Source organism: Solea solea, chromosome 20, assembly GCF_958295425.1.
Source record: "Solea solea chromosome 20, fSolSol10.1, whole genome shotgun sequence".
NCBI classification, from domain to species: Eukaryota; Metazoa; Chordata; class Actinopteri; order Pleuronectiformes; family Soleidae; genus Solea; species Solea solea.
Window position 1 is genome coordinate 13,020,601 of NC_081153.1, and position 19,329 is coordinate 13,039,929.

At 36.8% G+C, this 19,329-nt stretch overlaps 3 protein-coding genes across 4 annotated transcripts in view; 2 read left to right on the top strand and 1 right to left on the bottom strand.

The window, feature by feature from the left end:
- The window catches only part of LOC131446915 (serine/threonine-protein phosphatase 6 regulatory ankyrin repeat subunit A), a 36,219-nt gene extending 22,871 nt beyond the window's left edge, over positions 1 to 13,348 (top strand). For both annotated transcript variants that reach the window (XM_058618303.1, XM_058618302.1), the window contains exons 28-29: positions 12,097 to 12,188; positions 12,294 to 13,348. In XM_058618303.1, coding sequence (XP_058474286.1) covers positions 12,097 to 12,188; positions 12,294 to 12,592 — 391 coding nt within the window. In that variant the 3' untranslated portion in view covers positions 12,593 to 13,348. The remainder of the gene's footprint in view (positions 1 to 12,096; positions 12,189 to 12,293) is intronic.
- A 16-nt stretch (positions 13,349 to 13,364) lies between these two features.
- On the bottom strand, positions 13,365 to 17,232 carry btd (biotinidase). The gene is made up of 6 exons (XM_058618307.1): positions 16,708 to 17,232; positions 16,271 to 16,420; positions 15,218 to 15,369; positions 14,958 to 15,135; positions 14,315 to 14,869; positions 13,365 to 13,917 (listed from the first exon to the last, which is right to left on the bottom strand). The coding sequence occupies exons 1-6, from the start codon at positions 16,927 to 16,929 to the stop codon at positions 13,645 to 13,647; spliced, it is 1,530 nt and encodes a 509-aa protein (XP_058474290.1). The 5' UTR covers positions 16,930 to 17,232; the 3' UTR covers positions 13,365 to 13,644.
- A 190-nt stretch (positions 17,233 to 17,422) lies between these two features.
- On the top strand, positions 17,423 to 19,292 carry dmac1 (distal membrane arm assembly component 1). The gene is made up of 2 exons (XM_058618308.1): positions 17,423 to 17,861; positions 18,651 to 19,292. The coding sequence occupies exons 1-2, from the start codon at positions 17,651 to 17,653 to the stop codon at positions 18,713 to 18,715; spliced, it is 276 nt and encodes a 91-aa protein (XP_058474291.1). The 5' UTR covers positions 17,423 to 17,650; the 3' UTR covers positions 18,716 to 19,292.
- The last annotated feature ends 37 nt before the right edge of the window (positions 19,293 to 19,329 follow it).

The window sequence follows — 19,329 nt, forward strand, 5'->3', positions numbered from 1 at the left end:
TAGTATGACTTTTTTGGGTAATTTTGGACGACATACTATACTATGACTTTTTTTCGTGATTTCAGACGACATACTATACTATGACTTTTTTGACTTATTTTGGACGACATACTATACTAGGACTTTTTTGGGTGATTTTGGACGACATACTATAGTATGACTTTTTTGGGTAATTTTGGACGACATACTATACTATGACATTTTTGGGTGATTCGGGACGACATACTATACTATGACTTTTTTTTGTGATTTCGGACTACATACTAGACTATGACTTTTTCTTAGGTGATTTTGGGAGACATACTATACTATGACATTTTTGGGTGATTCGGGACGACATACTATACTATGACTTTTTTTCGTGATTTCGGACTACATACTAGACTATGACTTTTATTTTAGGTGATTTTGGGAGACATACTATACTATGACATTTTTGGGTGATTCGGGACGACATACTATACTATGACTTTTTTTCGTGATTTCGGACGACATACTATACTATGACTTTTTTGAGTGATTTTGGACCACATATCATAGTATGACTTTTTTGACTGATTTTGGATGACAAGCTGTACTCTGACTTTTTTGGTGAGTTAATTGTGTGGATTAGATGGTTTGCAACCTGTATGTTTTTGTTTCAGTTTGGCTGAGCGGTCTGTTCGTTAGCATTTGCGTGCCAGCCTCCCTGATGGGGCACTGGTTCGAATCCCACCCCTGACAATAGCTATGACATTTTGGACGACATACTATACTATGACTATTTTGGGTGATTTTGGACGACATACTTTAGTATGACTTTTTTGACTGATTTTGGACAACATACTATGCTAGGACTTTTTTGGGTGATTTTGGACGACATACTATACTATGACTTTTTTTCGTGATTTCGGACGACATACTAGACTATGACTTTTTTTTAGGTGATTTTGGGAGACATACTATACTATGACTTTTTTGAGTGATTTTGGACGACATACTAAACTATGACTTTTTTGGGTGATTTTGGACGACATACTATGCTATGACTTTTTTTCGTGATTTTGGGCGACATACTATACTATGACTTTTTTGGGTGATTTTGGACAACATACTATAGTATGACTTTTTTGGGTAATTTTGGACGACATACTATACTATGACTTTTTTTCGTGATTTCGGACGACATACTAGACTATGACTTTTTTGAGTGATTTTGGACCACATATTATAGTATGACTTTTTTGACTGATTTTGGACAACATACTATACTATGACCTTTTTGACTTATTTTGGACGACATACTATACTATGACTTTTTTTCGTGATTTTGGACTACATACTAGACTATGACTTTTTTTTAGGTGATTTTGGGAGACATACTATACTATGACATTTTTGGGTGATTCGGGACGACATACTATACTATGACTTTTTTTCGTGATTTCGGACGACATATTATAGTATGACTTTTTTGACTGATTTTGGATGACAAGCTGTACTCTGACTTTTTTGGTGAGTTAATTGTGTGGATTAGATGGTTTGCAACCTGTATGTTTTTGGTTCAGTTTGGCTGAGCGGTCTGTGACGCTAGCATTTGCGTGCCAGCCTCCCTGATGGGGCACTGGTTCGAATCCCACCCCTGACAATAGCTATGACATTTTGGACGACATACTATACTATGACTTCTTTTGACTTATTTTGGACGACATACTATACTATGACTTTTTTAAAATTATTTTGGACGACATACTATACTATGACTTTTTTGACTGATTTTGGACGACATACTAAACTATGACTTTTTTGGGTGATTTTGGACGACATACTATACTATGACTTTTTTTCGTGATTTTGGGCGACATACTATACTATGACTTTTTTTCGTGATTTTGGGCGACATACTATACTATGACCTTTTTGACTTATGTTGGACGACATACTATACTATGACTTTTTTGGGTGATTTTGGACGACATACTAAACTATGACTTTTTTGGGTGATTTTGGACGACATATTATAGTATGACTTTTTTGACTGATTTTGGACGACATACTATACTATGACTTTTTTTCGTGATTTTGGGCGACATACTATACTATGACTTTTTTGGGTGATTTTGGAAGACATGCTGTACTCTGACTTTTTTGGTGAGTTAATTGTGTGGATGAGGTGGTTTGCAATCTGTATGTTTTTGTTTCAGTTTGGCTGAGCGGTCTGTGACGCTAGCATTTGCGTGCCACTCCCTGATGGGGCACTGGTTCGAATCCCACCCTTGACAATAGCTTTGACATTTTGGACGACATACTATACTATGACATTTTTGGGTGATTCGGGACGACATACTATACTATGACTTTTTTGGGTGATTTTGGACTTTATACTATACTATGACTTTTTTGGGTGATTTTGGACCACATACTATACTATGACTTTTTTTGACTGATTTTGGACGACATACTATACTATGACTTTTTTGAGTGATTTTGGACGACATACTATACTAGGACTTTTTTGGGTGATTTTGGACAACATACTATAGTATGACTTTTTTGGGTAATTTTGGACGATATACTATACTATGACTTTTTTGGTAATTTTGGACGACATACTATACTATGACTTTTTTGGTGATTTTGGACGACATTCTGTACTCTGACGTTTTTGGTGAGTTAATTGTGTGGATTAGATGGTTTGCAACCTGTATGTCTTTGTTTCAGTTTGACTGAGCGGTCTCTGACGCTAGCATTTGCGTGCCAGCCTCCCCGATGGGGCACTGGTTCGAATCCCACCCCTGACAAAAGCTATGACATTTTGGACGACATACTATACTATGACATGTTTGGGTGATTTTGGACGACATACTATACTATGACATTTTTGGGTGATTCGGGACGACATACTATACTATGACTTTTTTGACTGATTTTGGACGACATACTATACTATGACTTTTTTGGGTGATTTTGGACGACATACTATACTATGACTTTTTTGGGTGATTTTGGACCACATACTATACTATGACTTTTTTGACTGATTTTGGACGACATACTATATACTATGACTTTTTTTGACTTATTTTGGACGACATACTATACTATGACTTTTTTGACTGATTTTGGACGACATACTATACTATGACTTTTTTTCATGATTTCGGACGACATACTATACTATGACTTTTTTGGGTGATTTTGGACCACATACTATAGTATGACTTTTTTGACTGATTTTGGACGACATACTATACTATGCCTTTTTTTGACTTATTTTGGACGACATACTATACTATGACTTTTTTGACTGATTTTGGACGACATACTATACTATGACATTTTTGGGTGATTCGGGACGACATACTATGACTTTTTTTCGTGATTTCGGACGACATACTATACTATGACTTTTTTGGGTGATTTTGGACGACATACTATACTATGACTTTTTTGGGTGATTTTGGACTTTATACTATACTATGACTTTTTTGGGTAATTTTGGACGACATACTATACTATGACATTTTTGGGTGATTCGGGACGACATACTATGACTTTTTTTCGTGATTTCGGACGACATACTATACTATGACCTTTTTTGACTTATTTTGGATGACATACTATACTATGACTATTTTGAGTAAATTTTGACTTTATACTATACTATGACTTTTATGGGTGATTTTGGACGACATACTATACTATGACTTTTTTGGGTGATTTTGGACTTTATACTATACTATGACTTTTTTGGGTGATTTTGGACGACATACTATACTATGACTTTTTTGGGTGATTTTGGACTTTTTACTATACTATGACTTTTTTGGGTGATTTTGGACCACATACTATACTATGACTTTTTTGACTGATTTTGGACGACATACTATACTATGACTTTTTTTCGTGATTTCGGACGATATACTATTCTATGACCTTTTTTTGGACGACATACTATACTATGACTTTTTTTCGTGATTTCGGACGACATACTATGACTTTTTTTCGTGATTTCGGACGAAATACTATACTATGACTTTTTTGGGTGATTTTGGACCACATACTATACTATGACTTTTTTGACTGATTTTGGACGACATACTATACTATGACTTTTTTTCGTTATTTCGGACGACATACTATACTATGACCTTTTTTGACGACATACTATACTATGACTTTTATGAGTGATTTTGGACGACGTACTATACTATGACTTTTTTTAGGTGATTTTGGACGACATACTATACTATGCCTTTTTTGGGTGATTTGGGACGACATACTATTGTATGACTTTTGTGGGTGATTTGGGACGACATACTATGACTTTTTTTCGTGATTTCGGACGACATACTATACTATGACTTTTTTTGGGTGATTTTGGACGACATACTATACTATGACATTTTTGGGTGATTCGGGACGACATACTATACTATGACTTTTTTTCGTGATTTCGGACGACATACTATACTATAACTTTTTTTTAGGTGATTTTGGATGACATACTATTGTATGACATTTTTGGGTGATTCGGGACGACATACTATGACTTTTTTGACTGATTTTGGACTTTATACTATACTATGACTTTTTTGGGTGATTTTGGACGACATACTATACTATGACTTTTTTGACTGATTTTGGACGACATACTATACTATGACTTTTTTGGGTGATTTTGGACGACATACTATACTATGACTATTTTTCATGATTTTGGACGACATACTATACTATGACTCTTTTGGGTGATTTTGGACCACATACTATAGTATGACTTTTTTGACTGATTTTGGACGACATACTATATACTATGACTTTTTTGACTGATTTTGGACGACATACTATATACTATGACTTTTTCTGACTTATTTTGAACGACATACTATACTATGACTTTTTTGACTGATTTTGGACGACATACTATACTATGACTTTTTTTCATGATTTCGGACGACATACTATACTATGACTTTTTTGGGTGATTTTGGACCATATACTATAGTATGACTTTTTTGACTGATTTTGGACGACATACTATACTATGCCTTTTTTTGACTTATTTTGGACGACATACTATACTATGACTTTTTTGACTGATTTTGGACGACATACTATACTATGACTTTTTTGGGTAATTTTGGACGACATACTATACTATGACATTTTTGGGTGATTCGGGACGACATACTATGACTTTTTTTCGTGATTTCGGACGACATACTATACTATGACCTTTTTTGACTTATTTTGGATGACATACTATACTATGACTATTTTGAGTAAATTTTGACTTTATACTATACTATGACTTTTATGGGTGATTTTGGACGACATACTATACTATGACTTTTTTGGGTGATTTTGGACGACATACTATACTATGACTTTTTTGGGTGATTTTGGACTTTATACTATACTATGACTTTTTTGGGTGATTTTGGACGACATACTATACCATGCCTTTTTTGGGTGATTTTGGACTTTATACTATACTATGACTTTTTTGGGTGATTTTGGACCACATACTATACTATAACTTTTTTTTAGGTGATTTTGGATGACATACTATTGTATGACATTTTTGGGTGATTCGGGACGACATACTATGACTTTTTTGACTGATTTTGGACTTTATACTATACTATGACTTTTTTGGGTGATTTTGGACCACATACTATAGTATGACTTTTTTGGGTGATTTTGGACGACATACTATACTATGACTTTTTTGGGTGATTTTGGACCACATACTATAGTATGACTTTTTTGACTGATTTTGGACGACATACTATATACTATGACTTTTTCTGACTTATTTTGAACGACATACTATACTATGACTTTTTTGACTGATTTTGGACGACATACTATACTATGACTTTTTTTCATGATTTCGGACGACATACTATACTATGACTTTTTTGGGTGATTTTGGACCACATACTATAGTATGACTTTTTTGACTGATTTTGGACGACATACTATACTATGACTTTTTTTGACTTATTTTGGACGACATACTATACTATGACTTTTTTGACTGATTTTGGACGACATACTATACTATGACTTTTTTGGGTAATTTTGGACGACATACTATACTATGACATTTTTGGGTGATTCGGGACGACATACTATGACTTTTTTTCGTGATTTCGGACGACATACTATACTATGACTTTTTTTGACTTATTTTGGATGACATACTATACTATGACTATTTTGAGTAAATTTTGACTTTATACTATACTATGACTTTTATGGGTGATTTTGGACGACATACTATACTATGACTTTTTTGGGTGATTTTGGACGACATACTATACTATGACTTTTTTGGGTGATTTTGGACGACATACTATACTATGACTTTTTTGGGTGATTTTGGACGACATACTATACTATGACTTTTTTGGGTGATTTTGGACTTTATACTATACTATGACTTTTTTGGGTGATTTTGGACCACATACTATACTATAACTTTTTTTTAGGTGATTTTGGATGACATACTATTGTATGACATTTTTGGGTGATTCGGGACGACATACTATTGTATGACATTTTTGGGTGATTCGGGACGACATACTATGACTTTTTTGACTGATTTTGGACTTTATACTATACTATGACTTTTTTGGGTGATTTTGGACGACATACTATACTATGACTTTTTTGGGTGATTTTGGACCACATACTATAGTATGACTTTTTTGGGTGATTTTGGACGACATACTATACTATGACTTTTTTGGGTGATTTTGGACCACATACTATAGTATGACTTTTTTGACTGATTTTGGACGACATACTATATACTATGACTTTTTCTGACTTATTTTGAACGACATACTATACTATGACTTTTTTGACTGATTTTGGACGACATACTATACTATGACTTTTTTTCATGATTTCGGACGACATACTATACTATGACTTTTTTGGGTGATTTTGGACCACATACTATAGTATGACTTTTTTGACTGATTTTGGACGACATACTATACTATGCCTTTTTTTGACTTATTTTGGACGACATACTATACTATGACTTTTTTGACTGATTTTGGACGACATACTATACTATGACTTTTTTGGGTAATTTTGGACGACATACTATACTATGACATTTTTGGGTGATTCGGGACGACATACTATGACTTTTTTTCGTGATTTCGGACGACATACTATACTATGACCTTTTTTGACTTATTTTGGATGACATACTATACTATGACTATTTTGAGTAAATTTTGACTTTATACTATACTATGACTTTTATGGGTGATTTTGGACGACATACTATACTATGACTTTTTTGGGTGATTTTGGACGACATACTATACTATGACTTTTTTGGGTGATTTTGGACTTTATACTATACTATGACTTTTTTGGGTGATTTTGGACGACATACTATACCATGCCTTTTTTGGGTGATTTTGGACTTTATACTATACTATGACTTTTTTGGGTGATTTTGGACCACATACTATACTATAACTTTTTTTTAGGTGATTTTGGATGACATACTATTGTATGACATTTTTGGGTGATTCGGGACGACATACTATGACTTTTTTGACTGATTTTGGACTTTATACTATACTATGACTTTTTTGGGTGATTTTGGACCACATACTATAGTATGACTTTTTTGGGTGATTTTGGACGACATACTATACTATGACTTTTTTGGGTGATTTTGGACCACATACTATAGTATGACTTTTTTGACTGATTTTGGACGACATACTATATACTATGACTTTTTCTGACTTATTTTGAACGACATACTATACTATGACTTTTTTGACTGATTTTGGACGACATACTATACTATGACTTTTTTTCATGATTTCGGACGACATACTATACTATGACTTTTTTGGGTGATTTTGGACCACATACTATAGTATGACTTTTTTGACTGATTTTGGACGACATACTATACTATGACTTTTTTTGACTTATTTTGGACGACATACTATACTATGACTTTTTTGACTGATTTTGGACGACATACTATACTATGACTTTTTTGGGTAATTTTGGACGACATACTATACTATGACATTTTTGGGTGATTCGGGACGACATACTATGACTTTTTTTCGTGATTTCGGACGACATACTATACTATGACTTTTTTTGACTTATTTTGGATGACATACTATACTATGACTATTTTGAGTAAATTTTGACTTTATACTATACTATGACTTTTATGGGTGATTTTGGACGACATACTATACTATGACTTTTTTGGGTGATTTTGGACGACATACTATACTATGACTTTTTTGGGTGATTTTGGACGACATACTATACTATGACTTTTTTGGGTGATTTTGGACTTTATACTATACTATGACTTTTTTGGGTGATTTTGGACCACATACTATACTATAACTTTTTTTTAGGTGATTTTGGATGACATACTATTGTATGACATTTTTGGGTGATTCGGGACGACATACTATTGTATGACATTTTTGGGTGATTCGGGACGACATACTATGACTTTTTTGACTGATTTTGGACTTTATACTATACTATGACTTTTTTGGGTGATTTTGGACGACATACTATACTATGACTTTTTTGGGTGATTTTGGACCACATACTATAGTATGACTTTTTTGGGTGATTTTGGACGACATACTATACTATGACTTTTTTGGGTGATTTTGGACCACATACTATAGTATGACTTTTTTGACTGATTTTGGACGACATACTATATACTATGACTTTTTCTGACTTATTTTGAACGACATACTATACTATGACTTTTTTGACTGATTTTGGACGACATACTATACTATGACTTTTTTTCATGATTTCGGACGACATACTATACTAGGACTTTTTTGAGTGATTTTGGACCACATACTATAGTATGACTTTTTTGACTGATTTTGGACGACATACTATACTATGCCTTTTTTTGACTTATTTTGGACGACATACTATACTATGACTTTTTTGACTGATTTTGGACGACATACTATACTATGACTTTTTTGGGTAATTTTGGACGACATACTATACTATGACATTTTTGGGTGATTCGGGACGACATACTATGACTTTTTTTCGTGATTTCGGACGACATACTATACTATGACTTTTTTGGGTGATTTTGGACGACATACTATACTATGACTTTTTTGGGTGATTTTGGACTTTATACTATACTATGACTTTTTTGGGTGATTTTGGACGACATACTATATACCATGCCTTTTTTGGGTGATTTTGGACTTTATACTATACTATGACTTTTTTGGGTGATTTTGGACCACATACTATACTATAACTTTTTTTTAGGTGATTTTGGATGACATACTATTGTATGACATTTTTGGGTGATTCGGGACGACATACTATGACTTTTTTGACTGATTTTGGACTTTATACTATACTATGACTTTTTTGGGTGATTTTGGACGACATACTATACTATGACTTTTTTGGGTGATTTTGGACCACATACTATAGTATGACTTTTTTGGGTGATTTTGGACGACATACTATACTATGACTTTTTTGGGTGATTTTGGACCACATACTATAGTATGACTTTTTTGACTGATTTTGGACGACATACTATATACTATGACTTTTTCTGACTTATTTTGAACGACATACTATACTATGACTTTTTTGACTGATTTTGGACGACATACTATACTATGACTTTTTTTCATGATTTCGGACGACATACTATATACTATGACTTTTTTGGGTGATTTTGGACCACATACTATAGTATGACTTTTTTGACTGATTTTGGACGACATACTATACTATGCCTTTTTTTGACTTATTTTGGACGACATACTATACTATGACTTTTTTGACTGATTTTGGACGACATACTATAATATGACTTTTTTGGGTAATTTTGGACGACATACTATACTATGACATTTTTGGGTGATTCGGGACGACATACTATGACTTTTTTTCGTGATTTCGGACGACATACTATACTATGACTTTTTTTGACTTATTTTGGATGACATACTATACTATGACTATTTTGAGTAAATTTTGACTTTATACTATACTATGACTTTTATGGGTGATTTTGGACGACATACTATACTATGACTTTTTTGGGTGATTTTGGACGACATACTATACTATGACTTTTTTGGGTGATTTTGGACTTTATACTATACTATGACTTTTTTGGGTGATTTTGGACGACATACTATACTATGACTTTTTTGGGTGATTTTGGACTTTATACTATACTATGACTTTTTTGGGTGATTTTGGACCACATACTATACTATGACTTTTTTGACTGATTTTGGACCACATACTATACTATGACTTTTTTTCGCGATTTCGGACGACATACTATACTATGACCTTTTTTTGGACGACATACTATACTATGACTTTTTTTCGTGATTTCGGACGACATACTATGACTTTTTTTCGTGATTTAGGACGACATACTATACTATGACTTTTTTGACTGATTTTGGACGACATACTATACCATGACCTTTTTCCGTGATTTCGGACGACATACTATACTATGACTTTTTTGACTGATTTTGGACTTTATACTATACTATGACTTTTTTGGGTGATTTTGGACGACATACTATACTATGACTTTTATGAGTGATTTTGGACGACGTACTATACTATGACTTTTTTGGGTGATTTTGGACGACATACTATACTATGACTTTTTTGGGTGATTTTGGACCACATACTATACTATGACTTTTTTGACTGATTTTGGACCACATACTATACTATGACTTTTTTTCGCGATTTCGGACGACATACTATACAATGACCTTTTTTTGGACGACATACTATACTATGACTTTTTTTCGTGATTTCGGACGACATACTATGACTTTTTTTCGTGATTTCGGACGACATACTATACTATGACTTTTTTGACTGATTTTGGACGACATACTATACCATGACCTTTTTCCGTGATTTCGGACGACATACTATACTATGACTTTTTTGACTGATTTTGGACTTTATACTATACTATGACTTTTTTGGGTGATTTTGGACGACATACTATACTATGACTTTTATGAGTGATTTTGGACGACGTACTATACTATGACTTTTTTGGGTGATTTTGGACGACATACTATACTATGACTTTTTTGGGTGATTTTGGATTTTATACTATACTATGACTTTTTTGGGTTATTTTGGACCACATACTATACTATGACTTTTTTGACTGATTTTGGACGACATACTATACTATGACTTTTTTTCGTGATTTCGGACGACATACTATACTATGACCTTTATTTGGACGACATACTATACTATGACTTTTTTTCGTGATTTCGGACGACATACTATATACTATGACATTTTTTGGGTGATTCGGGACGACATACTATGACTTTTTTTCGTGATTTCGGACGACATACTATACTATGACTTTTTTGACTGATTTTGGACGACATACTATACTATGACCTTTTTCCGTGATTTCGGACGACATACTATACTATGACTTTTTTGGGTGATTTTGGACTTTATACTATGCTATGACTTTTTTGGGTGATTTTGGACGACATACTATACTATGACTTTTTTGGGTGATTTTGGACGACATACTATACTATGACTTTTTTGGGTGATTTTGGACCACATACTATACTATGACTTTTTTGACTGATTTTGGACAACATACTATACTATGACTTTTATGAGTGATTTTGGACGACGTACTATACTATGACTTTTTTTAGGTGATTTTGGACGACATACTATACTATGCCTTTTTTGGGTGATTTGGGACGACATACTATACTTAGTCTTTTTTTAGGTGATTTTGGATGACATACTATTGTATGACTTTTGTGGGTGATTTGGGACAACATACTATGACTTTTTTTTAGGTGATTTTGGACGACATACTATCCCAATGCCATTTGTAGGTGATTTGGGACGACATACTATACTATGCCTTTTTTGGGTGATTTGGGACGACATACTGGAGTATGACTTTTTGGGTTGATTTTGGTTGTTAATTTGAACACGGCGCCACAGTTTATTAATTTTAACAGTGTGTCACTCTCTACACTCATGCAGGCCCCTGCATGTAGCGGCCAAGAAGGGATTGACCGTGGTGGTCCAAGAACTGCTGGGGAAAGGAGCCAGCGTGTTGGCTGTGGATGAGAATGGTCAGCTGTCATATTACAGTGTTGGCACACTCACTCACTATCCGCATACTGTATGTACTTCCACAGTGACTTAACTTTTTTCTCCCTCCCATCTTTTATTTTTAGGCTACACTCCAGCATTGGCCTGCACTCCCAACCGTGATGTTGCCGACTGTCTGGCCCTCATCCTCAACTCCATGATGCCCACCTCCCCCATGGTCACCATTGCAGCTTTACCTGCACTGTCTCTCACTCACACGGTCATTAACCATCACCCCGCCTCCAACCACATGTCCAAAGGTGTTGCCTTTGATACCCCACCCCCTCTGCGCCCTGGCCACACCTCCTACTGCAGACCGGAGCGCCCGCTGTCCACAGTCTCTGCAGACGACGAAATGAATGACTCAGATTCAGAGACGTACTGAGAACTGAGTCCCACAGTTCTGGCAGGAGAGCTAGTCATTGAGGAACCTTAACAGTTCACTGAAAAGAGATAAATATCTAGGCCCAAAATAAGGCAGATTGTTTTAAAATAAAATTTTAATTATTTATTAATAATATTTTTTTGTAAATCAGATGTTTGTTTTCCTCAAGTTTGAAAATTATGTACTAAAATTTAAAACTCTACATTTCTTTCAACAGAACCACTACATGGCCAGTGTCTTTTTAAAATTTCAAATTTGGGTAATTTTAGTTTTTAAATGTTAACACTTTCGGGAGTGGTTTCAAGTCTTTTCCTTTTCAACCACGACTAAAAGAGGGTTTACGAGAGAACATCTCAGTGGACAGATTTTAAGTCATGATCGTCTGAAAACAAATAAAAACAGGGCATTTCTTGTGGGACCAGGTGATTGATGAACTGTTTTCCAAACTGTACTTTTGTACTCCCTCTAACCACTTTTCGAGGGAGAAGATGTGAATGTCGTCCTTTCTTTTCTGCAATGGTGGCCCAATCTTTGCCCATGTACTGTATGATCAGTTTGGGAGTCACCTGACTGACAACTGTGCAGATGAACAACCCAAGGAACTTTGAACCTGCTATGCTGTAAAACTACTTATTGACTGTACTGTAACGGAGATGGCTGACACTGTACATACGTGTGGAAGAGAGATTGTGTGTGTTTGTGTGTGAGACAGAGAAATTAATAAATATTGCCTTTTTTTGGAACAAGCAACTTCAAGGCAGGTGGTGAATACTACTTTGTGCAATGTTTATAATGATGAGGTAACAATTTGTTATTGATTTATGGCACCGATGTGTTCTAGCTGAGTAATCAATACACTCCCCTATCTGGCAATGTTTATTATTGTTTTAAAAATGATCCTGAATCTGGTTTCCCAGACAATTTCATTGAAATCTGTCCTATTTTTTTCAGGTTTCCAGGGAAAACTGACCTCTTTAAAAACAGTAATAATCAAATTATCACAGTGGAGAAATGAAGATCAGACTGTGGCAATTTCCATTCAGTTCTCAAGATTACTGATTGTCAAGGTGGTACATTCTTCCATACAGACAGGCAGTGACCAGGCCACCGGTCATGTTTGAGTGCATCATGGTCACTTTGTCATCCATGGTCTTTCCCAGATGCTCTGGCTGCTCCAGGATCATATTACTGGACAAAATTGACGGGTACACATATCTGGTACCAAACCTCCCCTCCAACAGGAAGTCCATTTTAGTGTCTGCCACTTCCACTTCCTGTCCACAGGAACTTTCATCCAACCCTGCGCAGCGGACCAATGCACACACCTGTTGACAGAAATGAGATTAACATGACTAACATGTCTCAGCAATGGGGTTAACAGGTCAAGAGAGTAGCACTTAGTAGAGCTTCATTACAGAAATTGCATATACCGCCAATTTGTATGTTTGTGTAAAATCACTTTAAAATAGGTTGTTTGGTTTTGTAGCCTTAAAATAAGCCTTATATTCTTGCACCCCTATGTCGGTACAGCAGACCAAGCTTACAAATGCTTTAAGTTTTAAGTTACTACAAAAAAGAATGTAAAGGCCACCGTAGTTCGCTGACGCACTTAAAAAAAAAGCGTGAGCTGTTAAAACGTTGTGAAAGGGAAAGGTGAGTGGAGGAGTCGTACTGAATGTATAAAATATTAATTTTCATACACTTGACCCTGATTCTTCATACCTGCAGGGCGTAGCGTCCGTTCACAGTGTGCGTTCCAGCGAATGCCCCCAGCGCGAATAGCTCTTTACAGTCGCCCTGTGGATACTGGCGGTACTGCAGGTGACAGCAGAAGGCGCCGTCACACACGTCAAGCTCGTCCTCTGTCTTGTTCAGCAGGACGAATGTGAATGGATCATACATCATGGAGGAGATGAAGGTGGCAGAAGAGACCGCAGAGGTGGTTTCCCGATGCAAAGGAGTAAAACAGCCGTCTTTGAAACAGTAGCCGGAGTCGGTGGACGAAGATGATGTCACTTCAACTCCACCCTCTTGTAAAACTGGCACTGTGGCGACCAGCAGCCTCCCCTCTTCGGGGTCCCCCCTCTGTGCGTGGTGGAAGGTGGCAGAAAAAGGGGTGTAGATACCACTTCCTGTCATAATTAGTTGATCGTTGCGAATGTTGGCTGCTAACAGAGTGACATTAGCACCCAGGCTGAACGCCCTCTGGAACTGGATGGCGTCCAGCAGGGGAAGCTGGTTCATCCAGGCTGTGGGGAAGATCAGATGCCGCACACCCTAAAAGCGGTGCAATGAGGTTACAGAGACCCAAATGCAGTAAAGTGCTGTGGGAGAATGTTTGTGTGTGTATTTGTTTTCCCCCTACCATCTCCACCAGGGAAACTGTGGGTTCACGAAAAAGGATGTCAAAGCAGATGAAGAGACCAAACCTCCCAGCAAAAGGAGTGTCAAACGTTATGATCTCTGGCTGTGGTGGTGCATCAAAGGACTTCTCAAAGTACAGGTTGTGTTTGTGGTAGCGTGCCACCAGCTGACCATCAGAGCTGTACAGAGAACGCACTGTGAACACTTCATTCTGGGTGGGATAGATGTGTATTTGTACAATATTTTCAGGTTACACTGCACCTGAAAGCCACATTGCTGTTGAACTGCCAGTGTCCATCAGGAGGACAGGAGGAGGAAGGGCTGCTCTGCAGGGGGCAAGGCTGCAGGTCAGCCATGTTGGCCACCAGGTAGAGGTTGTACTGTCGCGCCATACAACTCAACCTCTGGAGAACCTATGAAACAATGAAAGCAAACACATGCTTAAGACAGCGAGACAACTAAAAAAGACAAATATGTGTCGTCAAATGAATGCTACTGCTAAAAAAAAAGTCTTTGAGAGGTTTGACAGCCCGCACTGGTGCTGTATACACTCTAATGCTCCCTCAGTCAGGTCTGATATGGCACACTCCATTATAAGGTTATAGCCCGACTTGACTCCAATCTACTTGGTTTGGTATCAGGCACGTCGCTTTCCATTACTATAGCACATCCTCAACGGCTGCACAGAACCACAATGACGCTGTTTTATACGCAACACAAACTAGTGACTTGTAAAGCAGTTGTTTTCGATGTACTGAATCATTAGAATCAGTTCGTTAAAAAGATTAGTTCGGTACTTCGGTACTGCGTGACTCCGTCTGACACACTCGCTGAACTAAAATACACCAGACTCCTCTGTGCAATATTGAGATTTTAGAATGTCCTGGCTAAATGTTGGATATTAACTCATGTTTTCAGGCCCTTTTTAACTGATCTGCAGTTCGGCATTGTGCAGTTTGATTCTTGTGTCAAACGTCACGCTCATGATTCTACAAGTGACGACACTCTCTGACCAATCAGTGGCCGACAGTCTGTCGACGTCACATTTTAGTATCGGCTGAGCTCGCTTGGAACCTCGCCAGAGCAGGAACAAAAATGAGTAGTGTTGAGCCGAGTCAAGCTACAACTGTATAGTGTAAAGGTGCTAATAGTACTGCTTGACAGAGCCCATTTTCAGATAAAGGAAAGAAATAATATTAATAATTGTTTTCTATTTTAAAAAAAAAGTGGCGTCTCCATCTCAAAACAGTCCTTGTTACAACAGTGTAAAATGTCAAGGGGTCAAAATCAGACATAAAAGAAAGATTCTTGCACCTCTGTGTTGTTGTATCTGCCTGGCTCTGTGCATGGATTCCACTTCTCCTGCTGGGGGTCAGGAATGGTTTCTAGGTAGCCAGAAATGGATGACCTGCTGAAGTTAAAACCATGAAGACCGTCCTCTGGAAACACCAGGATCTGGGCGCCCTGACCGAGGGAAGATGGAAGCAGAGAATAGAGATGAGACAGAAGATCTGGGTCCTTATCACACACACTCCTCCTCACAAATGAAAATAGAGAATATAGTTGCAACTACTATGTGACTTTTCTTAGTATTTTAAAATGTTTTTGTGTCAGCTGATATTTACCAGTTCTTATGAATTATTCAACTGTGAGCGGTCCAGTGTGTAACATTTAGGTGAAATTATTTTCATTTAGCAGACATTTAAAATATGTGTGTGTGTGTGCGTGCGTGTGCGCGTGCGTGCGTGCACCTGTTGTGCGGCCCGGGCAGCTTGTTCCTCGTAGACATCGAGGTTTTTCTGCATATGTTGCAGAGCCTCTGCTCGGGACACAGGGACACTGGGCTCCGGGTTCAGGAACACACGGTGCTCATAAACAGCTGCGACATACGAGGAACCAGAGGCGGGTTTTGTTTGACCAGCGACCGACGTGACCGACAAACACAAAGCAAACAACACAGCTAACAAAGACATAACTTCTTACTGGATGTTGAGAGACGATATAAGATACAAAGTCCAGGTAAGTAAAAAAAAAAAAGGTATCAGGTACGGAAGCGCATTGCATTCATTTTGGAAAAATGGCGAATTTTTAATTTTAAATGCATCATCTTGTATCCATGGAGCGTGCCATATCTGTCCAACTGATCCTGTAACCATGTTGTTATAAATCGAACTCTCAATAAAGGAATGAAAGCGTTCAAATGCGCTCTAAACAAAAAAAATCAGTTAAAAAAAATAATTACTCAGAAAAACAATGCACTTCCGTATAAACAAGGTACTATTTTAAAATAATAATAATAATAATAATAAAATAAGTAAATTACATGCGTAATAAAAAAAACCTGGCGAGGAAGAAAATATACAGTGAAAAAGGGATTAAAATGAAAAAAAAGAGAAAATAAAATTCCAAATCCATGCTTGGAACTAAAACAAAACTCTTATTTTGAAAAGCCATAACAGGAACTACTTGCTCATGCCTCGGAAACACTTTCATGTATTATAACTTGGTGAAATTGCCCTGCTCGTGAATAGCTCGTTAGAACATTTCAGGACAATTTCACGAATAAGTAAAAGATTTGGTGTAAAACGACAACATTTGTCCGTGTTGTTCTGCTGCTCTTTTCGCGCCTTCTTGATTTTTTTTGTTTACAAAGAGCGTTGTTAGTGTTAGCATTAGCACCCGCTCTGCTGTACAATGTCAACAGCAACAGATACGCCAGCAGGGGGCGCAGAAGCCCCCGCGTCTCAACCCAACAAGATGTTTAAGAACTGCTGGGGCTGTCGGATCCTCTCGGGTGGTGGTTTGATCCTGGCCGGAGCTTATGTGTTCATGGCGGCGCGGAGAGTGATGAAACGAGGCGGACCGACCTCTATGGGTACAGTGGCCCAGATCACATTTGCTGCAAGTGAGTCTATGACGCAGTACTTTACCAACCTGAAACTAACTTCACTGCGGACAGTAGAATTTTTAGTTTGTTGTTTTTTTTTTTTTTGCTCAAATTATAATTTTTATTTATACTTCTCATTTACAACACTGTAAGGCATTTGAACATTTTGAGATCAACAAAGAATATAACCAACACTAAAACAAACAATTGGGGATAAAAACATGATAAAAGAAAAAGTACTCCGTTTGTGTGGTCATTATTTAGTAATACATAAAGGTCTTTGGCACGTTTCATTAATTTTAGGGACTTTGAGTGTTTATAAATGTTGTTTTGTTGATGAAAGTTTTGGCTAAAATAAGCAAAACCTTGATTATCAGGTCCAGTTTCTTCATGTTCTCCATTATTACACCAAAATAATATCATTATTGTTTATAGCATTAACAACCAGTATTTTCTATTTAACCACTCCATAAAGTGTTTCTAGAGCATGGAGTATGAAACAAAGAGATGTTTACAAAAAAAATACATTAATTTACCTGGAAGGGTAGATCTCGTTCATTATTTTGTAGTGGATTCCTTTTGTTTTGGTTGGAACTGGGTATTTCTGGTATTTGGTTTTCAGTTTAGTAGGTCAAATAAGTTCATAATATTTTTCCTACAAGATCGTGCAGGGTATGAATCATTCGTTTTGAGTGGATCTCATTAATTATTTTCAGCATTTTATCGATAAAATGAATTCCGTATCTAGAAAGTGTGGGTGAATGAGGTGGGGATTCTTTTAATTTTTCTTCTATTTTTCTGTCACAGGTTTGACTGCCTGGGGTATGGTTGTCATCACTGACCCAGTGGGAAAATCGCACCCGAAAACATGAGGACTGTTCTGGGATGCTGGGCGCTTAAAAACAAGTTTAAATGACTCTAACGGGGACTGAGAGTGTGGCCAGTCATGTGACACAGGACTCCAAGTACTTATAATACATCCATGGTTTCACTGCCTGTGAAATGCCCGATAGTAATACAGGCCATGAGCCCCTTAAATTAAAATGGAAAGATCATATATTTGACGAAAATGCTGTTTCAAATGTCTGTCATTGAACTCTTACACTTGAATGTATCAATGTTGTAGACTAGGCCTACGCAGAACAAACGTCGAATAAGAACTACTACCGGTGTTGTTGAAATTCCATGCAGAACAATGAGCGAATAGTGTTAAGCAAGAGAGAGAAAAATATGTGCAAATTCCAAGATCTCCGTCTCAAGATCCCACGGACAAGCTTTGGTCCAGATGCAGAGCGTGCTGCAAATCAATAAAAGTGGATGCCATGGGCTAAATAGCTGACGCTATTACAAGTTGCCCTCCCATGAATTGGAGGAAATTGGTCCAGGAAAGTCTTTGAAAAGTCCTTGAATTTGATGCCAACCAAGGTGTGGGACCCTGTAGAGGTACACCCCCCCCCCCCCCCCCCTGCAAACACATAGAATACAC

Excerpts from the sequence above, each read along its gene's own strand:
- btd (XM_058618307.1), bottom strand. The coding sequence starts at position 16,929 with ATGTCTTTGTTAGCTGTGTTGTTTGCTTTGTGTTTGTCGGTCACGTCG. Across the intron at positions 15,136-15,217 it reads AACAGCAATGTGGCTTTCAG|CTCTGATGGTCAGCTGGTGG; the intron begins GTGCAGTGTAAC and ends TTCTCTGTACAG. Across the intron at positions 14,870-14,957 it reads CAGTTTCCCTGGTGGAGATG|GGTGTGCGGCATCTGATCTT; the intron begins GTAGGGGGAAAA and ends CACCGCTTTTAG.
- dmac1 (XM_058618308.1), top strand. The coding sequence starts at position 17,651 with ATGTCAACAGCAACAGATACGCCAGCAGGGGGCGCAGAAGCCCCCGCG. Across the intron at positions 17,862-18,650 it reads CCAGATCACATTTGCTGCAA|GTTTGACTGCCTGGGGTATG; the intron begins GTGAGTCTATGA and ends TTTCTGTCACAG.